This window comes from Musca autumnalis, unplaced genomic scaffold, assembly GCF_047663935.1.
Source record: "Musca autumnalis isolate F117 unplaced genomic scaffold, ASM4766393v1 scaffold_5, whole genome shotgun sequence".
In the NCBI taxonomy this organism is placed as follows: domain Eukaryota; kingdom Metazoa; phylum Arthropoda; class Insecta; order Diptera; family Muscidae; genus Musca; species Musca autumnalis.
Genome location: NW_027412088.1, coordinates 183,850,743 through 183,875,678, shown reverse-complemented (window position 1 = coordinate 183,875,678; position 24,936 = coordinate 183,850,743). Strand labels below are relative to the sequence as shown.

The 24,936-nt window shown below is 40.2% G+C and overlaps 2 protein-coding genes across 3 annotated transcripts in view; both read right to left on the bottom strand.

The window, feature by feature from the left end:
• The window catches only part of LOC141405330 (uncharacterized), a 540,708-nt gene that overhangs the window by 347,664 nt on the left and 168,108 nt on the right, over positions 1-24,936 (bottom strand). The window lies entirely within an intron of this gene.
• LOC141387779 (uncharacterized) lies at positions 1,601-18,513 on the bottom strand. 2 transcript variants are annotated; one of them, XM_073957961.1, is made up of 2 exons: positions 18,049-18,513; positions 1,601-5,154 (listed from the first exon to the last, which is right to left on the bottom strand). In XM_073957961.1, exon 2 carries the CDS (start codon positions 5,092-5,094, stop codon positions 1,921-1,923), a length of 3,174 nt encoding a protein of 1,057 aa, XP_073814062.1. In that variant the 5' UTR covers positions 5,095-5,154; positions 18,049-18,513; the 3' UTR covers positions 1,601-1,920. The 2 variants fall into 2 exon arrangements, with proteins under 2 accessions (XP_073814062.1, XP_073814061.1); XM_073957960.1 differs by lacking the exon at positions 18,049-18,513 and adding an exon at positions 16,796-17,003.

Below are 24,936 nucleotides of genomic sequence, written 5' to 3'. Positions count from 1 at the left end.
GAGGAATTAGAGACGATCGAGCACATCCTGTGTCGTTGTCCAGCAATGGCTGGTAGACGGCATAGGTTAGTAGGTGCTCACTTTCCACCGTGTCTAACTTTCTACTCAACTGTGGAACCTGCTGTGATCTACAACATCATCAAAAATCTGCAGTGGCGGGGGCAGCGCAACCTGAACGCGTAAATTATGTTTCAACTATTCTGCCTACCATTAAAAATAAATCTTTTTTTCCTTCTCTAAAACTATTCCTCCCCTCTTAAACTTTCTTGTAATTTATTCGTTCTTTACTTTTCAACAACTTCCTCTTTTTATTTCTTCCCCCTATCCTCTCTTTTCCATCTCCTCTTTTCCTTGCAGCTTTTTTTTCCTCTTTTTTCTCCTGGATGATCACAATGGACCGGAAGGTCTCCGAGTGACGCAGTCACAAGTTAGTGGCTGCACATCCCCTTACCTAACCTATGGGTTGACTGCTTGAGAAACTATCATCTTCTTGGCTGAGCGTCTTCGGAAGAGAGAACACGTTTCACAGTGTTTTGCTGCGGAGCTTTGTTTGTCTTTTCAGTAGATGATGGTTTTTCTGTCGGCCCAACCACCTTGTCTTCCTTAAAGCCTGAGGATGTTCTTAAAACCGATTGTCCCTCGGTTTGAGTCGGGCTTAGAAGTAGACTCCCACTTCATCAATTGATTTTCTATGCGGATGTTGTTTGGTTTAGGGGTAGGAACAGAATTTAACTCTACCACTCTACCAGAATTTAACTCTACTGCTTGAGGCAGTATGTTTCGTCTGCTCCGCTGCAGCCAGGAGCTTTGGCTTGAGCAGCTACAGTTTCCGGGAGTAAGACCTGAAGCTCGCGTTGAGGTACATGATGGTAAGTTAATTCGAATTTTCTCATGTGTTTACTTCTAATGAAGTAGATAGACCAATTCTCAGTATGCAAATTCAAATCTCGTCGCAAGAATTTGCGAAGGTTCATCACAGCACCTTTGTAGTGGTTTGTCATCGTCAGGCATTCTGCCTCTTGAAGTTTATTACTGAATTTTAAATATTGTTATACATGTTAATCTCATCTTTCTTCCGGTATATGCCTATATAGGACCAGCAGGAACCGGAATTACTGCCAATTGAGCACCTGATTCCATACTCCCTTCCTCCATTTTACTCCCATCTTTCTTAGTAGACTACCCCGATCCATTTTTAGCATCCGCGGATGAGACCGGAGCAACCATTTATTAGAGATTATACCCAGTTTGCACTTAACCGGATTTAATATGAACCCACTGGGTTTCAAAAGTCAATTCCATAGAGCAAACGTAAAAAAAATCCTCATAAAGGTGGTTAACCCGGCAAAAAGCTCTAATGCAAACGCCGTTTTACTCTCTCTCAGATTCCACTTTTCTAGCCCCAGCATACTGACGGTCCAGGAGATTACCAAGGTTGAAGAGACATGTTGGTTCAGGTCACAAAAACCCCCTTCCCATTCGCCCAGTAGTTGCGTGGCATATCTCTTGTGATGTTATAATGGTTGAGGTCCCGAAAAAATTGGTTTCCAACACAAATCTATACCTCTTTATCCTACAAATAAAATTGTCTTTTAAGATATTTTTCTGTTGTAAAATTATTATATTTAAATTTATTGCCAATAAAACGTATAAACGTATATACATTTTTATTATTACATATTAATTTTTTACAGTTACAACATAACTATGACCTATGAATACCTTATTTTTCCTAACACGTTCTTAAGAGTAACGTGCAAGAGATTATTGTATAAAAAATACTAATGAAATGAATAACTTTTCTTTCGTTGACCGGGAACTTTTTTAGAAAAGGTTCCTCAAACAAAAAAAAAAAACGAAACTGAGCAATGGAGAAAACATAACAAAGTAGTCTGAGGTTTAGTGGTGGATGGTTTAAAACTACGCCTGCGTAACTATATACACTTCACCATTACCACTAACCACTTCGGTCATGGTAACTGTGGATATTGTGGCTGAGGAGGAGGATGAGTTGTTGTTTTGTACATTATTTAAATTTATATTAGAGTTGTCATTGCCACCGCCGCCGCCGCCGCCGTGGCCTGTCAATTGCAAATGATCTTCCAAACTTTCAATGTCATAGAAAACATTGTTACATTCACCGCATTTGTAGCGTGGCACATTCGCGCAATTCGCATGTTTCCGATCGATGTGCGTTTTGAGCGTTAGCCCGTTGGAGAAATGTTTGCGACAATTTTCAACAGCGCAACAATATGAACGCTGCTGATGGGTTTGACGATGACGATAGAGTATTGCCTTGGATTTGAAGGCCTTGTTGCAAACGTTACAGGTGGGTACCTTGCCGGCCGATTGATGGGTCTTCATGTGCATGCGTAACATGCCGGGACCTTTGAAACTTTTGTGACATATTTCACATTGTGGCTGCTTCTTACAATTGGCCCGAATCCAATTCGAATGCTGATGCATGTGATTCTGTAGACCCTTAAATTGTTTGAATTCTTTTTGACATAAATTGCACTTGTAGCGTCCTGTTGCCAATACCGTGGTTTGCTGATCAATAAATTCGGCAATAAGTTTGGAGTCAATTTCAAAATCATCATCCTGGCCAGCTGCTTGGGCAATGGAACAGGCGGTGGCCTGTAACTGCCTGGAATTGGCCAAAGAGCGATTGTTGCTGGTGTTGTTGTTGCTGTTATTGTTGGTCCGGCGAGGTTTTGTTTTGGTGGAATTCGGCGAAGATGAGGAATCCATGGAATTGTTGTTGGAATTTAGTTTGTTGTTGTTAAACTGTTGCTGTTCTTGTTGTTGTTGCTGCTGTTGCAGGGCTAATTCTTGTTGCATTTCTGTTTCATTGGCATCACAGGCTGCCTGGAATACAGCATTAACCTCAGCCTCTTCCATGGCATCAACATCATCGACATCATCAATACAACCGCCCTCAACAACGGTATAGTGGGCCAGAGCATTATCATCATTATAGGCATTGTCATCATCATCGTCCAGCATTTGATGGTGATGATGGTGGTGATCTTCAATATCTTGTTCGGTGGTAATAAATTCAGAACAATTTGAGGTCTCCAATAGCACCGTGCCATCACCATCATCATCCTGTAAAATCTCTTCCTCCATGTGAATCTCTTCAATAATATCATCATCTTCTTCCAGCTCATCTTCATCATCATCAATGACCTCCTGGACCACAGTGACATCGGGTAAAATCAGGCCTTGTTGATGATGTTGCTGTTGGTGTTGCTGAGATGTGGTCACAGTAACATCTTCCAAATATTCCAATTCAACATTTTGTTGTAACAATTGATGATGTTGTTGTTGCTGGTGATGTATCTGCAAATGTTGCTGCTGCTGCTGATCATCTTCCACCACAATTGTCTCACAGATTTGATCTCGGTCATTGTGATGTTGCAAAATATGATTATTGTTGTTGTTGTGATGATCTCCTCCACCATCAATATCATCATCTTGATCACCCCCACCACCACCGCCACCATCATCATCGATTAAATGCTGTTCGGTTTGTTCCATTAGAACCTCTTCATCCATTATTGTCAAGTGATCGTCTTCCAAGATGGCCGTAGCATGATTGCCATTACTTAGGGTATGGGTTGCACCACCAGTTGTCAGGGTCCTTTGTGGTACAATTTGTACTAATTGCAGAATCTGCTGGCCATTCGGTTGCTGTATCAACTGCAGAGTTTGACCACTGGTCGTTTGTATCAGTTGGGCGGGGGCAAATTGTGTCTGTTGTTGTATTTGTGTGGTGGGGTTGGTGTGGATTAAATGATTTGTGGTGACATTGGCGGGATTACTGCTAATGATTTGGGTCAATTGTGGTGGACCACCACCACCACCTCCTCCCACTCCAATTGTGTTACCACCATTTGTGGCATTCAACAACTGGGTTGTGGTGATAATTTGACCATTTGGCAAGACAATTTGTTGAGGCAGAGTATTGGTGTTGTTGGTGGATTGTGTGGTCACATGATTTGTATTCGAGGATATTGGCAACAATTGTGGAGGATTACTGAGCAAAGTGTGTTGGGTGGTGGTGTTGGTTAAACGTTGATTGCTGGCATTCGGTTGGTGTAGTGTGACGGTGGTCTCATTTAAATTCAGTGTGGTTTGGGGCAACAACAGCTGTTGTTGTTGCAGAGCAGGTGTTGTAATCGTTTGTGGTTGTTGCTGTTGAATTTGTTGAAATTTCTTCGCCACTGGCTGGGACGAGGACTTTTTCAATGAAGACATTCTCTTGACGGTTGTTGAGCTGGAGGTGGTGGTGGTGCTGCTGGTACTTGCCGTCTGCATCAGCAATTGTTGGGGTGGCTGTTGCAGAGGACGATGCTGGTTATGTATGAGCAGGGATTGTTGTGGTTTCTTTTCTTCTTCTTGCTGCTGCTGCTGTTGTTGTTTTTGCTGTAACTGCAATTGCTGTTGCTGCTGCTGTTGTTTTAATTGTTTTTGCAGCAATTTCTGTTGTTGCTGTTGCTGCTGTTGTTGTTGCAGTTTTAATAACTGCTGTTCCTGATGCTGTTGCAACAATAACTTTTGTTGCTGCTGCAATTCAATTAACTTGGCTTGGCTCTGTTGCAGCTTCAAGCCTTGAATTTCATCTAAAACTACTCTTGTTGTCGTTGTTGTGGTGTTTGTGGTGGCTCCTGCCGACTGTTGCGGCTGCTGTTGCAGTAGTTGAAACTGTTGCTGCTGTTGTGGTTGATGTGACTGTATTTGCGACTGCTGTTGCTGCTGCTGCGGTGACTGTTGTACTCTTAAAATTGTCTGACTTTCAATTTGTGGCTTCTCATCAACCATTACCCTCACCGTTATCGATTTAATATATTCTCTCAGCTCTTTATCGCTACGTTCCACTTGCATTTTAAATGCATGACAGCGCGACACAGCATGCACACACTGGACACAAATTTTATCTGGCCATCCTTCCGTGGGCTCCACACAAACGCTGGCACATTCCATTAGCATATCGGCCACCTTTTCGCTAAACAGCGGTCGCATATCTTTACGCTCACAAATGCACACTCGACAAATTTTATCCAATTCTAAAACTTTTTTACGTTCCATCATTGTGTCGGCGTTTTCGTTGTAGTGATGAAAAGTGATGTGGAGTGCAATTGGATTTAAAAGCTGAAATGGAACAAAAAAGAATGTCTTAATTATCAAAACAAGAATGGAAACAAAATGACGGACAAAAAAGGTGTGTAGGAAAAGCAAATGCATTTTGGAGGTATATCATCTACGTGAGGAGCTATTAAAACTAGACTTGTGTGTGGTCTTTTGTCTACAAAGTGTACCTCTTTAGGGGGTCTTTTTTACATATAAAACCAAATCTATTTAAGGAAAACGCTATACGGAAGTCTTCTGTCTAAAAAATACCACTTACGAAGTTCTAATATATGTAAAAGATCCCTTATGAAGGTCTTATATCTATAAAGGACCCCTACGAAGGTCTCTTATATATAGAATACCCTTTACGAAGGTCTTCTATCTATAGAAGACTCCTTACGAAGGTCTAATATCTATAAAAGACCCCTTACAAAGGCCTTATCTCTATAATACTCCTTACCAAGGTCTTCTATCTATTAAAAAACCCATATAGATGTCTTCTATTTCTAGAATACCAATTACAGTGGTCTTCAATCGATAGACAAAGGACTTCTACATATAAAAGACCCTTACGGACATATTCTATCCATAGAAGGCCCCTTACGGAGGTCATCTATCTACTGAAAGCCCAATATTCATAGAATACCACTTCCGGAGGTCTTCTATCCATCGAATACATTTTCGCAGGCATTCTATCCCTCTTTCGGAAGTGTTCCATTTATAGAAGATACCCTTAGAATGGTCTTCAATTAATAGATAACCCTTATGGTGGTCTTGTATCTATAGAACACCACTTGCGAATGTCCTCTATCTATAGAAGACCTCTTGCGGAGGCCTTCTATCAGTGGAAACCCCCTTAGAAGAAGTTTTACCTGTAGTATACCACTTTAGGAGGTCTTCTATCTACAAAAGACCACTTATAGAGGTCTTTTATCTCTACAAGACCACTTGCAGAGAACTTCTATCTATAGAAGATACCTTTTGGAAGTCTTCTAACTAAAGAAGACCGCTTACGGAGGTCTTATGTCCATAGAAGACCCCTCACGGAAGTCTTCTATCTATAGAAGAACGCTTATAGTGGTCTTTTATCTATAGAAGACCACTTGCAAAGGTCTTCTATCTCTACAAGACCACTTGCAGAGAACTTCTATCTATAGAAGATACCTTTTGGAAGTCTTCTAACTAAGGAAGACCGCATACGGAAGAAAACTTACGGAGGTCTTACATAAATATATATATAGAAGATCTTCTTCTCATCTATAGAATTCCCCTTACGGAGGTCTTCTCACTATGAAGACCCCTTACGGATGTCTTCTATCTATAGAAGGTCCCTTACAGCGTTCTTATCTCTAAAGAAGACTTCTAACAGACCACTTACAGAGGTCTTCTACCTATAGAAAACCACAGAGGTCATCTATCTATGGGAGACCACTTACGGAGGTCATCTATCTATATAAAACCACTAACGGAGGTCTTCACTCGGTATAAGACCGCCAACATAGGTCCTTTCTCTATAGAAGTCCCCTTACGGAGGCCTTCTCGCTATAGAAGACCCCTTACAGAGGCCTTCTCGCTATAGAAGGCCCCTTACGGAGGCCTTCTCGCTATAGAAGACCCTTTACGGAGGTCTTCTTGCTATATAAAACCCATTACGGAGGTCTACTCTCTATAGAGACCCGTTACGAAAGCCCTCTATCTACAGAAGGCCCCTTACGGATGTATTCTACCTATGGAAGACGCTTTTAAGAGGTCTACTATCTAGATAAGACCGCTTACGGAGGCTATCTATTTATAGAAAATCCCCCTTCTACAGAAGACCCTTTACGGAGGTCTTTTCTCTATGGAAGACCCCTTACGGAGGTGTTCTATTTATAGAAAATCCCGTTATCTACAGAAGACCCCTAAGGAGGTCTTATACTTATAGATAATCCCTATTCTATAGAAGGCCCTTTACGGAGGTCTTCTCTCTATAGAAGACCCATTACGGAGGTGTTCTATTTATAAAAAATCCCTTTATCTACAGAAGACCCCTACGGAGGTCTTCTACTTATAGAAAATCCCTCTTTTATAGAATACGCTTTACGGAGGCGTTTTCTCTATTGAATATCCCTTACGGAGGTCTTCTCTCTATAGATGTCCTCTTACGGATGTCTTCTCTCTATAGAAGACCCCTTACGGAGGTCTTCTCTCTATAGAATACCCCTTACGGAGGTCTTCTCTCTATAGAAGACCCCTTACGGAGGTCTTCTCTCTATAGAAGACCCCTTACGGAGGTCTTCTCTCTATAGAAGACCCCTTACGGAGTTCTTCATTCTATAGAGAACCCCTTATGAAGGTCACCTAACCATAGTAGACACCTTGCGGAGGTGTTCCACATATGGAAGACCATTTTAAGAGGGTCTTCTTTTTACATAAAATCCCTCTTCTATAGAATACGATTTACGGAAGGAAGTCTTATCTCTATAGAAGACCTCTTACGGAGGTCTTCTTTTTATATAAAATCCCTTTTCTATAGAATACGATTTACGGAAGTCTTATCTCTATAGAATATCCTTACGGAAGTCTCATCTCTATAGAATAACCTTACGGAAGTCTTATCTCTATAGAAGTCTCCTTACGGAGATCTTCTCTCTATAGAAGACCCCTTACGAAGGTCTTCTATATATAGAGGACCCCTTACGAAGATGTTCTATTTATAGAGGACCGCTTACGAAGATGTTCTATATATAGAAAACCCCTTAGGGAGGTCTTCCATCTGTAGAAGAACCCTTACGAAGGTCTTTTATCTTAGAAGGCAATTTATGGCGGCGTTCTCTCTATAGAAAACTCATTATGCCTTCTTGCTATAGAATGCCCTTTAAAGATGTCTTCTCTCTACAGAAAATCTCTTAGGGGTCTTTTCTCATACGTAGGTCTTCTCTTTATAGAAGAACCATTATAGAGGTTTTTATTCTATAGAAAGTCTCTTACGGAGGTCTTCTCTTTACAGAAGAACTCTTACGGAGCTATTCTATCCATAGAAGACCCCTTACAGAGGCTTTCTGTATACAGAATACCTTTACGACGGTCTTCCCTGTATAGAAGACCAATCCCACGGCAGCGGGTTCTTTCGTACCGGATTGACCCGGAACAACACAAAACCAATGTTTCGGCCAGCGGCTGCCACCTCAGTGTGTACATGTTCGTATTTGTTTCGTTTTTCTGTGTTGGGAGCAGCATATCCCGGAATGCCTGCTCCGAATTCTATTGGTCCGAGCCGGGACGGAAGAAAACCCAGGACCAATATATCTGTGCTCAGTTTGTCACATTCGCATCTTCACCCACATCCAACCTTCGGTGAGATGCAATAGATGTCAGGAGTGGGTGCATCTAAGGGGTTGCTCTGGACTCGTCCACGTGAGGGACTACCGAAAATGCAGCCTTTTTGCAATTGAATTGCAATGGACTCCGAGGTAAGATCGAGGAGATAGTAGATTTTATGAGTCGGAAGAACATCAAGGTCGCGGCGGTGCAGGAAACCAAGCTGAACAACAACCACAGCTTAGAGCATTGCGATGGTTACAATGTTCTGAGGAAAGATGGCACCAGAAGTGGAGGTGGGGGATTGGCTTTCCTATTGCACCAGTCTGTCCAATACAGACCTATCTCGCTTGAGCCTGTCTCTAATGGCCCATACATGGAATGTATGGGGGTAGCAGTCAGGTGTGGAGCTGCCGAGATAGAGTTGCTGAATGTATACATCCCGCCGAGAAATAGCTGTATCCATGATTATAGGCCTGACATTAGCCCGCTCTTGCAAGGTCATAATCGTCTGGTCCTGGGGGATTTTAATGCGCATCATGAGATGTGGCATTCGGCCCTCGGAAACGACCAGAGAGGTACAGCGCTGGCTGAGCAGATTGATAGCTCTACGTTTTGCACGGTCAATGAGGACGCCCCTACCAGAATTAGAGGAGAGTGTCACAGTTCGCCTGACATAACCATCGTGTCACCTGGTCTGACAAATGACGTTACCTGGCAACCCGTCATTTCCCTTGGATCAGACCATCTCCCCATAATTGTCTCCATTAGCAGACCACCCGACTTCATAACCTCTGAACGCCGCATGTTCGTCAATCATAAAAAAGCTGATTGGCCGAGTTTCAGAGAGTTCACCAATCACCGCTTCAGAGAATTGCCCAATCCTTCTGATGTTCGGGTAGCGGAAAGGACGTTCCGGGACATCATCACTGCTGCAGCCGCTCGCCATATCCCTGCTGGTCGAATACCCGAAGTAAGACCAAATTTCCCAGCAGAGGCGACGGGATTAGCAAACGAGCGTGATGAGCTTCGTCGTATCAACCCCAATGACCCCAGAGTCAGGGAGCTGACACTGGAAGTTAACAGGCTGGTCGGCGAGCATAAGCGGAACAAATGGTTAAATCATCTGAAGAGCTGCAACATTGGAGCCGGTATAGGTGAATTGTGGGCAACGGTTAAGTCACTCTCGAACCCTGGAAGAAGGGAAGATAGGACCTCAGTCACGTTTGGCGACGTTACGTTGACTGACCCGAAGAGGTGCGCAAGTAATTTCAATCGACAGTTTGTCGAGCATCCCGAGAGTGACAGGGCGAAGAGAAGAGTATTACGTCGCATCAGATCTCTTCCTGCCGAGGATGAACCACCACAATTTACAATGGATGATGTTGCCAATGCCATCAGGAACGCTAAATCATCCAAAGCGTTGGGCCCTGATGGAATCTCCATGGTAATGTTGAAGCAGCTGGATGAGCCGGGAGTCGAGTATCTCACCAAAGTCTTCAACTTGTCGCTAGCCACCCTCGTTGTTCCCGAAGTCTGGAAAATGGGCAGGGTGGTCCCACTACGGAAGCCAGGCAAGGATGCCAGCAAAAGTGAATCGTACAGACCGATTTCGCTTTTGTCGCCCGTAGCAAAGACACTTGAGGCCTTGATCCTCCCCAGTATCAGAAATAGCTATCAAGTTGCCGATCATCAACATGGATTCCGTAAGCAGCACAGCACGACAACAGCGCTGCACGCCATTACCACATATATCTGTAAAGGACTCAACCAGAGACGGCCGTGCGATAGAACAGTGATGGTGGCTCTTGACTTATCAAAAGCCTTTGATACAGTCAGGCACTCCACGCTGTTTGAGGACATTGAGCAGACAACCCTCCGGCCAAGCTTGAAACGTTGGATAGTCAACTATATGTGTGGACGCCAGTCGTACGTGGAATTCAGGAATAAGAAGTCCAAACCCCGTAGAGTGAAACAGGGAGTTCCCCAAGGTGGGGTGATATCTCCGGAACTGTTTAACCTCTACCTCTCCTGTATTCCACCCCCTCCAGACGGCATTGAGATCGTGACGTATGCGGATGATTGCACGATCTTGGCGTCGGGTACCTATCCTGATGACATCTGTGAGAGACTGAACAACTATTTAACTGATCTTACCACCTTTTTCCATTCGAGGAATATGCAGATTTCCCCCACAAAATCTACAGCCACTCTGTTCACCACATGGACAGCGCAGTTTGGACGTGAGTTGAATGTCGTGGTCGACGGTAGCAGAATTCCGACCACAAACTGCCCTAAAATTTTAGGGGTCACATTCGACACTACATTCACGTCGTGCGCACACGCCACAGCTATCTGCGACAAGTTGAAAAGTAGGAACAAGGTCCTCAAGTCCCTGGCCGGCAGCACTTGGGGTGCAGATAAAGAAACCTTGTTGACCACATATAACGCGATAGGTCGGTCTGTGGTAAGCTATGCGGCTCCAGTCTGGTCCCCGAGATTGTGTGATTCGAACTGGAAAAAGATTCTAACTTGCCAAAATGCAGCCCTGAGAACAGCGACAGGGTGCCTCCTCAAATCTTCAGTGGACCATCTACATGAGGAGGCAAAAATTCTTCCTGTAAAGCAACACAATGAGATGCTTTCGTTGCAGTACCTGCTAGGATGTTATCGTGTGAGCCATCCCAATCACCATCTTGTGGGTAGGCCCGGCCCATTCAGGGAGATCAGGAAGGATATCCATGCTCTAGAGGGAGAGGTCCAACGATACAGGAGAGAACCCCTAGATCAACAAGCATATCAAGCAGGTTTGAATAGCATTCACACGGACGCAGTTGCCAAGGCCTTAAGCAATTATAGTGTGAATAAAGTACTTGGAGTACATCCTCCATCTATCGCAGCTGAGGAGCGTCAGCTGCCACGACAAACTAGAGTAGTTTTGGCCCAACTACGCTCGGGATATTGCAGTCGCCTAAATTCTTATTGGGCGGAAATCGATCGCACCGTGCAAGACATCTGCCCAGTATGCGGCATGGGCCCGCACGGCACACAACACCTTTTTAACTGCCCCGCCAAACCTACCCATCTAACTCCAGTGGATCTATGGCTACATCCCATTGAAGCAGCCACTTTTCTTGAACTGGAGATAGACCCAGAGCCAGTTTGAACAGAGGAACGAACAAATAAACATAACAAAAACACTGTTACAACAACAACAACAACAACATGACGGAGGTATTTTTTCTATAGAAAACTCCTTTCGGAAGCATTCCCCCTAAAGAAGACCCCTCACGAAGGTCTTTTCTTTATAGAAGACACCTTACGGAGATCTTTTTATAAAATAGAGGTAATCCGTTTTATTAACCAAATTTCATTGCCAAGAATTTGAATAACCATAAAGAAATTGTTTGCCTAAAATGACTATAAAATCATTAAATAAAAAATGTAGCATACTTTAAGGCATTTTATTGCAAATTAATAAACCATGAAATATTAAGGGAAATAATACAAAATATCCTTTTTTGGAATGTGCTACCTTCCAGCAAATTACCAAATAAATGTGATATGCTTATATGCCAATTCTAATAACTACCATGGTAGTGGATGCATCCACATAATTACAACAAACAAAAACCTAACGAAATATCTGGAGGCAGTATTTGCCCAAAAAAAATTCTAGGCAAGACATGCGCACATTTCATGTATTTAAGATATTTCTTTTTTTTCTTAAGAATGAAATCAAGAGCAGTGCGTAAGCTTGAGATAGGGTAAGAATATAAAAATAACATCTGATGCCTCGCGTTACAATACAAAGCCCCCGGCCGACACGATAGTGGGGTAGGAGTTCAAGAGAATCCCAAGAAATGAAATGAATGGAAATGCAAGCCTTGTTGTTTATTTTGGCAATTTCATTCATACGTAAAATGAGGGCTCTGCTGAATATTTTTGTTTTGACCATTATTTTTGTTTGTCCCAAAGAGATGGAGGGAGGAAGTAAAAGAAGAATGAATGCCTTAAAGAAATGTTTGTTTTATTGTGACGTAAATCTTTGCTTTTAGCTTGGGGAAAAATATATGGGACTAAAAATAAGCAATTGCCAGCAGTTTAGCTATAAAGGAATCGAGTGTAATAAGTGATGGCAGATTTTAAGCCAAAGAAATCACAATTTTTAATTTAGTTTCTTTAAAACCTTTAAGATGGTAAACGGAAATTGGGATCTTACTTTATTACAAGTTGTTATGGCTATAAATTTCACATGCAGAGGTCATTATCCTGCCCTGCAGTCTCTCCTAAATAAGTTTGCCCTTGAAGAAGATGACAGGAGAGTCACTTTTTTAGAGTACCCGGTACAATACAATCTCTGTAGGAATCCACATTGCATATGCATGCATTTATGGCTCCGATGGAATGACGTCTTGGATGTACTTATGGAAGTGTCTAATTATTGGATATTCCATCACAACGATGGATAGGATGACTCGGCTAAAAACAGACCAGCAATAACTGTCTAGTCAGCAACACACTATGTTGTCTGACAGCATCCAGATCTGCTCATGAAGATGATTAAATTTCGTCACTTGGGCGCAATCAGTAACAATACGGAATTATTAGTCCAGATACAGCCGGCATAATTGAATAGAGAGCGAACACCTATATATCGCTAAAACCTTGAAAATATCAAAAATCGGGAGGTGCCAAAATGTGGACCTATAGCGACAATTTGAAGGGGAAAGGGGAAAAAAGTTTTGTACTCCCAAGGAACACTAAAGGCGACATTTCAGACATTTCGATGTGGTAAAGAGCAAAAAAACATTGAAATTCCGAAAATCGTAAAGCACCGTTCTATGGGGCTATATAAAAACTTGAAACTATAGCAACAAACTTTTGGGGGAAAGTTTAACGCTCCCAACGAAGACTAAATGCGAAATTTTATCCATTTCGGTGTGATAATGAGGCTAATACATTGAAATGTGAAGGAGAAGATCAATGTTGTTGTTGTAAATGTTTTTTTTTTTTTTTGTAAGTTACTTTTCTGATTATTCTGGGTCTATTTCCCGTTCTAGGAATGTGGCTGCTTCGATGGGATGTAACCACAGCTCTACTGAAGTTAGTTGAGTAGGTTTGGCAGTGTAGTTGAACAGTTGCAGTATATCGTGCGGTCCCTTGCCACATGCTGGGCAGATGTTTTGCACGGTGCCATCGACCCTTGCCCTACAGGAATTTAGACGGCTGCACCATCCCGAACGTAGTTGATCCAAAACTACTCTGGTTTGTCGTGGCAGCTGATTAGGATCGCATTCATATGATAGTTGAATGATGAATGCTATTCAAACCTGCTTGATATAAGTGTTGATCTAGTCCTTCTCTCTTGTAACGCTGGACCTCTTTTACTAGATCATGAAGATCCTTCTTGACCTCTCAGGATGGAGGGTCCTATCATATGGTGATTAGAATGGCTCTCACGGTAACACCAGAGCACTGGAGACATGAGGGTGCCTCCTCATGTTGCTGTTCCCAGGGCGGCATTCTGACAAGTTTGAATATGTTTCAATCGCGTTGCTCTTACATTCGCGAACCAAACTGACGCCGCAAAGATTACCGCAGACCGACCTATCGTATAATATGTGGCCAATAAGGTTTCTTTATCTGCACCCCAAGTGCCAGCTAGGGACTTGAGGATCTCGTTCCTACATTTCAGCTTGTCGCAGATAGTTGTTGTTGTTGTAACAGTGTTTTTGTTATGTTTATTTGTTCGTTCCTCTGTTCAATCTGGCTCTGGGTCTATCTCCAGTTCCAGAAAAGTGGCTGCTTCGATGCGATGTAGCCACAGATCCACAGGAGTTAGATGGGTAGGTTTGGCGGGGCAGTTAAAAAGGTGTTGTGTGTCGTGCGGGCCCATGCCGCATACTGGGCATATGTCTTGCACGGCGCGATCGATTTCCGCCCAATACGAATTTAGGCGACTGCAATATCCCGAGCGTAGTTGAGCCAAAACTGCTCTGGTTTGTCGTGGCAGCTGACGCTCCTCAGCTGCGATAGATGGAGGATGTACTCCGAGTACTTTATTCACACTATAATTGCTTAAGGCCTTGGCAACTGCGTCCGTGTGAATGCTATTCAATCCTGCTTGATATGCTTGTTGATCTAGGGGTTCTCTCCTGTATCGTTGGACCTCTCCCTCTAGAGCATGGATATCCCTCCTGATCTCCCTGAATGGTCCGGGCCTACCCACAAGATGGTGATTGGGATGGCTCACACGATAACATCCAAGCAGGTACTGCAACGAAAGCATCTCATTGTGTTGCTTTACGGGAAGAATTTTTGCCTTCTCATGTAGGTCGCTGTTCTCAGGGCGGCATTCTGGAAAGTTTGAATCTTTTTCCAGTTCGAATCACACAATCTCGGGGACCAGACTGGAGCCGCATAGCTTACCACAGACCGACCTATCGCGTTATACGTGGCCAACAAGGTTTCTTTATCTGCACCCCAAGTGCTGCCGGCCAGGGACTTGAGGACCTTGTTCCTACTTTTTAACTTGTCGCAGATAGCTGTGGCGTGTGCGCACGACGTGAATGTAGTGTCGACTGTGACCCCTAAAATTTTAGGGCAGTTTGTGGTCGGAATTCTGCTATCGTCGACCGCGACATTAAACTCACGTCCAAACTGCGCTGTCCATGTGGTGAACAGAGTGGCTGTAGATTTTGTGGCGGAAATCTGCATATTCCTCGAATGGAAAAAGGTGGTAAGATCGGTTAAATAGTTGTTCAGTCTCTCACAGATGTCATCAGGATAGGTACCCGACGCCAGGATCGTGCAATTATCCGCATACGTCACGATCTCAATGCCGTCTGGAGGGGGTGGAATACAGGAGAGGTAGAGGTTAAACAGTTCCGGAGATATCACCCCGCCATGGGGAACTCCCTGTTTCACTCTACGGGGTTTGGACTTCTTATTCCTGAATTCCACGTACGACTGGCGTCCACACATATAGTTGACTATCCAACGTTTCAAACTTGGCCGGACGGTTGTCCGCTCGATGTCACCAAACAGCATGGTGTCAAGCATCCCAAAGGCTTTTGATAAGTCAAGCGCCACCATCACTGTTCAGTCACACGGCCTGCTCCGGTTGAGTCCTCGACTGACATGTGTGGAGATGGCGTGCAGCACTGTTATCGTGATAAGCTGCTTACTGAACCCATGCTGATGAACTGCAACTGGATAACTATTTCGAGAGCTGGGGAGGACAAAAGCCTCAAGAGTCTTTACCCTGGGCGACAAAAGCGAAATCAGTCTGTACGGTTCAATTCAGCAGGCATCCTTGCCTTTTTTCAGTAGCGGGGCCACCCTGCCAATTTTTCTGGCTAGTGACAGGTTGAGATCTTTAGTAATTCAGCATTAACATGGAGATTTACTTTGCGTTCCTAATGACATTCGCGAAATCATCATTTGCATATTGTTGTGGTTCATCCTGGCCAGGAAGAGATCTAATGCGGCGTATTACTCTTCGCCCTGTCACTCCCGGGATGCTCGCCAAACTGCCGACTGAAACAACTTACGCACCTCATCGGTTCAGTCAGCGAAATGTCGCCAAACGTGACTGTGGACCTGTCTTCCTTCTTTGTAGGGTTTGAGAGTGACTTTACCGTTGCCCACAATTTACTTGTTCCGGCTCCAATGTTGCAACTCTTCGGATAATTTAACCACTTGTTCCGCTTTTGCTCACCGACCAACCTGTTAACATCCAGTGTCAGCTCCCTGACTCCGGGCTCACTGTGGTTGGCCCGACGAGGCTCATCACCCTCTTGACATCTGTTGCATCTCACCGAAGCTTGGATTTGGCTGAAGATGAAGATGTGACAAACCGAGCACAAATATATTGTCCATGGGTTTCTTCGGGAATATGCTGCTCCTAGCACAGAAAAACGATACCAATACAAAAATGTGTACACTGAAGTGACAACCGCTTGCCGGGACACGGGTGTGGTTTAGTGCCAGGTCAATCCGGTATCGAAGAACACGCCGCCATTGGATTGGTCCGAAAGCTCTTCTTGCTGTAACAATGGTGGAGGATTCCTCATTGATGGAAGTGTAGTCAGATTCGTGATCGTTCGGCAACTGGTAGTACATACCATATCTCGTGATGAACATTGAAATCGCCAAGCACAATTCAATTATTCCCTTGTATCAGATGGGTTATGATAGTGATTACTTGCTCCAACGCTGATGACGGCGGAATGTATATATTGATAATCTCGGTATCTGTATCATGAATTCAATGAATGGGTCAAGATGGAAGCGAACAGGTGGCGGCATCAGACTATATCTGAAGTCCCGCTGGATAAAGAATGCGAGATCCCCTCACCTTACTACTACTTGAGGACGAACTCGACCGAAGTATCATGAAAAGGACTAGTGAGAATACCGACAGGAATGCTATTAGTGGTCAACTTTGCCTCCTGGACGACAGCTATTAGGATGTTTTTGTCATGCATGAACAAGTGATTTTGATATGTGAATAAAAATGGACCAATATTGGTTTTCATTCCATATTCATGTATTGTCATCTAAATCTGAAAAGTGTACAAAGTTTCAGTTCGATTGGTCAACTGCAACTGTGTTAAAAATGAGTTACCAGATTTGAACTAAACGGACACCAAAGCAAGTTAAATAAAACACTGTAGAAACAAAACATAAATATTTCATTACGATTTTTAAAAAACAAAGCAACTCAATATTTTTTTTTCCATTTTTCATTCCATTTGTCTAATTAATTTAATTTTAATCAACAACAAGAACAAGACGAACAACCAAATTTTAATCGGCAAACAAACGGCTAGATTTTGGTAAGATATTATTTTATTATAATAATTTTTTATTTATTAATTTTTGTTTGCAAATTTAGAAAGGAGAAAATTGTTATTCCTATTTATTTTTAATTGAACACACGGACAAGGAGGAACTAATTTTTCAAAATAAATTTTAATCGGCAAACAAACGGCAAGATTGAAAAAAAGTGGTAAGACATTTTATGTATCTTTATTTTTAAATTTTTTGACAAATTTATAAAGGAAAAATTGTCAAGATTTCAAAAATAGAAGAATCTTGTATTTTTTAAATGTTTTATTTCCTTTAAAATGATGTTTCTTATTTTTCCACATTAAATTTGGAAATTAAAATGCATTTAACCGTTAAAAAATTTTTCCCATGTATGAAATGTGTGAAACACCCAGTATTTGCAACAAAAATCAGCACATATGACTCTCCCTGTCTTGCAAACATTGAAACGAGAATTCACGGCAAAAAGAGAAAGCAATACACGCAAAATAAGAAGGTACAGCAACAACACTACACACAAACCGAATGATAATATATACCTCTCTCACCAGTCACAACGAATGAATTAAAGGCAAAATAAAAACATACAAATAAAGAAAACAACAGAAAATGAAAACAGAAGAAAACAAAATAGTAAAAGAAAAAAACCGCACAAAAAACGAATATTTTAACAAAAAACAACTAAAAGGGGAATGAGTGGAACACGAAAAATACGACACAGGCACACACCAAAAATAAATGGAAGAAATTGTAAGCAACACTTCACACTACTACACTTACCTCTGGTCACTAATATTGTTATTATTGTACAAAAGTGCGTTGAACATATATAACGTAATTATATAAAAAAGATTACTAAGGCGTTGTGTTCATATTTGATTCATCACATTGAAGATTTTTAAATTCGTCTAAAAGCAAACATAAATTCTAGTTTTTCTTTCACATTTTCCCACTTCACTTTTACATTTTCCTTGTTGCTGTTTTTTTCAAAACAATAACACCACACAAATAAACAACAAAACAAGTTAGAGTGAAAAGTTTGCAAAACTCTGAAGAGTTCTGTTTTTTCCGCAAATAAACATGAACGAAATAACTAGATTGATAATTTATTTTTCTTCTTTTTAACTGGATGAAATGAAGAAACTGTCTCGGAATCTTACAGCTTACGACTGAAGAATTTTTTCTCTATACGACACTCTTTGTCTTGCTCTGTTACGTTGCTATGCCACACACACAAAAGAAGGAGGAACAAAGTTGTTTCGTTTTTTGGACCGTCGCGTCAAATGAAGAAAGGGAAGAAACGACAAATGAAATGAAAGAAAGGGAAAACGAGAGAGATGAGAGTAAACAGCTGTTCTTTGTATAAGGAGTTGCCACATCAAGGGAAATTAATTAAGTAACATTAATGTCATGTTCATACCAGTACTTTAATTACATTGTTCGTTCTCACAATTACGTATACGAATTAACCCGTTCAGTCGACATGGTACATACTTCATACCATGGTATAATAAAGTAGAGGTAGGCCAGGTATGAAAATCGCTGAAAAATACAACCCTGTAGCCATGGCTTAAAACGTCAAATGACATGGAGCAATAATAAAGGTAGATGTATATGCATAGTTAGTCGGTTTTACAAAAAAATATGAAATTTAGAACTTCGCTCTCAGAATTTTGTATGGAAAATGAAGTAATTAATACATAATTTGGGCTCGAACAACGAATAGAGAGCGAATTGCAGTCGGTATGAACAAGCTATAACCCACATCATGCCAGGATATTTTACCAGAAAATTTGGAGAGGCAATGTGGAGACGCGATTTCACTGCATTTTTGCTGCTGCCCAGCAAAAAGTTTGCATCCGCAGATGCAGTTGAATCACTATAACTGTACAGTACATTTGCCGTTTGAGTACATCTTTTCCTATGAATTCACTTATGAATTTTATAAGAGAGCGCGCAGCTAGGATGCACTCCATTTTGCTTCCACAGCACACAGCTAGGATGCACTCCGTTTTCGATCCAAATCACAACTTTTTATGTAGTATTTTGGATTGAATTGAAAGGCACTCTTCGGATTGTGTTTTTAATCAATCCAAAGATGCAGTAAAAATGCAAGCTATTGCGAAATATCCCAGAATAAATAAAATGCATTTATTATTTGTGTAAAACAAGAATACAAAGAACTTTATTTAACACAAATTAAAAAAGTTTCCATTAAATTCAATCACATTTGAGTTTACTTTCTCCGTTCTCCAAGTCCCGGGCCACACTACAGGAATTTCACTGAAATGTTGATACGAAATTATGCGTCTCTAGATCGAGTTCCATAGTAGAGTAAAATCATAAAAATGCTGTAGTGGGGAATTCGAGCTAAGGACGCCTAATTTCATGGAATTTTTAATGAAATTCATACTAGTGTGGACCGGTACCACTTAATCCAAGCGCATCTGATTTTGCTTCATCATACTAAAGGTTTTTTATGTTGACTTCCCATCACTAGTTCAGCTTTCGACATGGACTCCAACTGCACTTCACTCCATTAACAATTTCCGTCTCGTGAATTACAGCAAAAATGTTAGCAACTTCAGTTTTTATTTCTTTATTTTATAACAAACTCTCCGAAATGTATACACTCTTCTTTGACTTTTGAAGAAATGTGTAGCATGGTACAAATACACAGGTAGCCGCATCGGCAATTGTTGGTAACAAAAGGTGTCAAAATTTGACATCAATTCAATGCAGTTGACACATTATGTTACCATCAGCTGGCATGATAATGCTACCTGTATTATTGTACCATGATGTGTAGGGATCAACCAACTGGTTTTTTTTTCTGTAGGGATCTCTACAGCAACTGCTTATAAAATGTATGTTACGGAGTGCATTTTTCATAACTCTGTTGAACTACATCGAAAGATGTTGTGAAATCATAACTCCAATTGCACAACTTCCAAAATTGTTTGCTGGGTGTGGACGCAAAAAGTAAATGGCGTAAGGAAAATCCCCAATATTTCACACATTATTAGTGGCTGTATAACGATGGAAAATTTCAGCACATATGACATTGACAGATAGGGTAAACTACCCCAAAAACATGGTAAAACAAACAAGTTAAAGTAAATACTACAACTCAACAACAACCACATAGAAATTTGTTTTTGTTTGTAATGTTAGTGTCACATGTACACCTATGGACGTATAAATGGAACGTTATAAAATTCAAAAATACAATTAATTATTTTCGAACTAAAATATAATAAAATTGAATGTTTTATAATTTTTAATTATTGCTGCAAGTGTAGTTGTTCCAATCCCGTTCAAAATATCCGTTATATTTCGCTTTTTATTTACCTTTATAATATTTTGTAAAAACATTGCGGATTTTAGATGGACATATAAATGGCACACTTTATTTAAATTGCTAAAAATCCGTGTTAATTTCTTTCAAATCATCTGTAATAGTTATAGATAGTTGGAAAATGAGATTAATAGAAGAAAATTAAGTAAATTATATAAGGCTTATATGTCTTACCGGGGGAGGAACGAAAAAATTACAAATATTGTAAAATTTCTAACTGAAGAAATGTCGCCGTATCCGCAAATCGGATGCCAGCAATCAGCCAAACTTTTCAAGAAAAGATAATAGAATGGCATTTTTGTTTTCAATGTCTTAAGTTTTGGGTACAACTTTTGCTATTTTTGGAACACTTATCTAGCAATAATATTCTGGAGCATAATTAAAGTGATCTTTATTTTTTACTCTATTTGATACTTTTAAAATAAACAGTCACATGTATATGTAAACAAATGGAGGAAATGTCTCATGGTACAATAATTAACAGGTAGAAGCAAGTCGTCACCATAAATGCCGGAAGACGTAACCCACAAAAATAAAACTTTACAGGAGAAGCAAAAAACGTTATAAAATGAAAACGTTGTTATAAAATATCGAAAATTTTTAGTATCTTGGTTTAAGACAGAGAAGAAATATATTTTTGGAAAAAAATTAAATTTTTTTCCAGAATGTTAGAAGCTGTGTGGGTTACGTCTTTTGGTATTGTATTTTTCTGAAATGCCAAACGACGTAACCCACAATTTATTAAGTATACATTTGAAGAAAGTTCGGCTAAGCGAACTTTAAACTAGCAATCTGACGGTGTTGGGTTCAATTCCCAGTCTTAACGGTGATATTTCAATGGACCACAATTAGGTGAACATCACTATAATTATCTATAATTATTTATAATTATAACATCACTATAATTATTTATAAGTTCAATTGTATTAGACTATATTTAAATCATCAGATTTAGAATATTATATTTATTGTTGTATTTATGTCAATTTATCGACAAAATGTAGTTAATATAAATTAAGTGATCTGTAATAATTTAAATGAAACTTTTAATTCTCATAAGGAATTTTGTCATAAAAGTAGGATGGAGGATGCACTGCTTCAAAATTTGCGGAACTTCTCTATGGTAGAATCTGGTAGTCGTTTTTGATATCAGTTTTAAAACAGATTATACCACTAGGATCATAAGCCAATTCGCAGTTTATTGACTGTAGGAACTCCTGTCTTTTTGTCTAAGTAAACCAATACAGAAAATTTTTTTGTATTGGAACGACGTGCATTTTGATCATATACACGTTTTCGTACAAACGTCTCAATATTCTCGTTACGTACGTTTTGCTGTCAGAAATTTGGAGTATTTCCGTTCGTTCTTTCTCTTGGAAAAATGAGCAATTTCGAAGCGACCTGCCTTCACAAAATGATGATGTACATCCGTGCTTCATTTGTCTTGCATTACCTTCCCAATAACCACTTCCTTTTGGCCGTTTAACATATTGTTTTCCATATATGCCGTTTTAGATGTTTATTTAAATCAGGGCACAGGTCTTCTGTCATTCTCTTCAATTGTTTCAATTATGGATTTTTTTCTGTAAGATATATTGAAAACCATCTAAACTAAAAGTTGTTGATTTAAAAATTAACTACAAGAATGGTGTTTGTGATTTTTGAAAGTAGCCACCGTTTTTGAGATATCGTCACCTTAGAGTCAAATTCAACATATGGAGAAATAAGCCGATTAAGAGCCCAAACTGCTAAAGTAACCCACCATGTGATAGGTATTTCCATAAGCTTTCATACGATATTCATTTTGTAGTAATCGGTTCAGTAGAACCGGGTCTAACCCGGTTTTTAAATCTGGACTTTCGGGTCAAATAACCGGATAAGCGGATCCGCTCCACATGAAAATTATACATTTTCGTAATCAGCGCAATAAACCCTACTTTGGGCATAATATTTTCTGGAAAAATCAAAGAATACATTGAACACTACTGATGTTTCATTTTAAAATAGTGAGGGTTACGCCCTTTGTGTTTTATGAAAATTAGAGTATGTTGTTATGTCTTTTGGCATTTCTTATATAGGATCGTGATTTTTAAATGTAGATGCTTGAAATTTTGCCAGAGCATGTATTTTAGCTTTATGTATCTGATTCCACCAAAAAACCTATTTCGATTTTCATGTCAGTTACGTCTTCCGGCATTTATGGTGACGAAGTGTTGATGTAAAACAATCGATACAACAACCACATAGAAATTTGTTGTTGTAAGCAATACTAGTGTTAATGGTATTTGTAAACAAAACATAAAAAGTGTCAATAAATTATTTTAATTCCAAAACTAATTTTTCTTGGATTTTATTACAGGAATTTGAAAATCATGAATGAAATTTCGATTTATATGCAATTCTAATGTTTCCAATCCATTCTTATAAATGGATAATTAGAAGCAAGAAGAATTTTTGTTACAAAAATGTTTGTGATCGCTAAAAATTTCACGAAAAAGGAAAAGCTGTATCAAACATCAAGACATGGGTGTAGAAATAATACAAGGGGAACAGATGCCAACCTCATCTGAGATTGTCATATCTAATGAAATTGTACCAACCTACCGATAGGAGGAGCCGCAATTAGTTCCACAACAAAACGTTGAAGAGGAACAGATAATACCAACCTCATCAGGGGTTGTGTTATTATCTAACGAACTTATTGTACCAACCTACCGATCGGAGGAGGCACAGCAAATAGTTCCACAAAATGACAAAATGACGTTGATGTACTTCAACAAAATGAGCCATGTCTTCCCCATGACATGGGGTTAGAAATAGACCAAGATGTTAGTGAAGTTGCAAGTGTATTAAGTAACAGTTTTCATTCTACCGAAAATAATAGTAATGAGGGTGCGAACAGGGAAAGGATGGCTTAAGCTAGGATTATTTCTAGGAGTGCTACTGGATCCTATTCGCCTGAGCACGAAAATGTACTTACAACATTGGTACTTTTTTCCAGACTCACTTACAATGATACGAGGAATGATCTGAATTTCACAACTCCCTCACCAGACATTTTAGAAGCTAAATTTCCAAAATGCCCTATAGGTTTCGATGAACCAACAGCAGTAGTTTTGCGCAGAATTTTTAGTCAAATGTCCGAAAATGAACGAATTTGTGTTCTGACATTTGACACAACGCCCGTTTCTCACAATGGTGATGCTTGTGACAGATTTGCTTTCCAGTTACATAGTCTTTTCTATGACTGGGAATTATTAATAGCGGTTAAGGGAGCGAACTTTATACAGCGATTGCAAGTATATCAAGCCGCTAATGATTTAAATACAAAGATAGTATTGAACCTTTGTGATGGAGCGCCAGTCAAACAAATTGTAATGTCGGACATCTTAGGTACAGGTTGCATATATGGTGAAATTGTGCCAGGGTACAATTTACCTTGTGCATTTGATTTAGTTCACCTTATGCACAACTTGCTTAAAGATTTCGCTAATAACTGTATAGACGATAAAGGTACAAGCATTGATTTCCAATATGTAAAAGATTATGTATTTAATCGTAGCAAGTTAAAACTAACTTATGCATATGCAAGTTTTTGACGCTATGGAAGACATCTTTAATGATGATATTGAAGAGTTACTGTACGGTACTAATCTTGAGAATGAGCCAGGATTTAAAGAAACAAGAGAGTTTGTCATTCGTTTGATACCTTTTGTTCATTTGTTAACAAACAAGCGTCCATTTTCTCTTGACGAAAAAAAAGACAATTTTAAGGGAATGTGTGCAATTATTAAGTTACATACGTTTCCCCTGTACTTATTTGTTTTCAATTTTTTTTAAGAACAGTGCTTCGCATATTGGAAATACATGGAGATGTTCCCTTGAATCATTGTACTACTCACCATACAATAGAGCGTTACTTTTTTAATATGAGAAAAAAATTTGAGCATGCGCCAACTGTAGAAGATTTATTGTACGTCAAATCAAGGTCAGATGCAGTTATAAACTGCAGAGGTACTTTGAAAAGAGACCTATTCTGGATTGACACATTTTCAAAGTATGTAGTTTACTTAAACTGATTTTACACGGCGTGTAATAAATCCTTTAAATACAGTACAGTGCACGTTTCTACGGCTATGGGACGTTAGGTTGTCCCTTTCCGTCAGACCTTCTTTCCTCGAAACGAGGTTTGACGGAACGGGACGAAAGTTAGGTTGTCGCTTACCGTCAGACCTTCTTTCCTCGAAACGAGGTTTAACGGAACGGGACGAAAGTTAGGTTGTCCCTTTCCGTCGACACAGAATCTGACG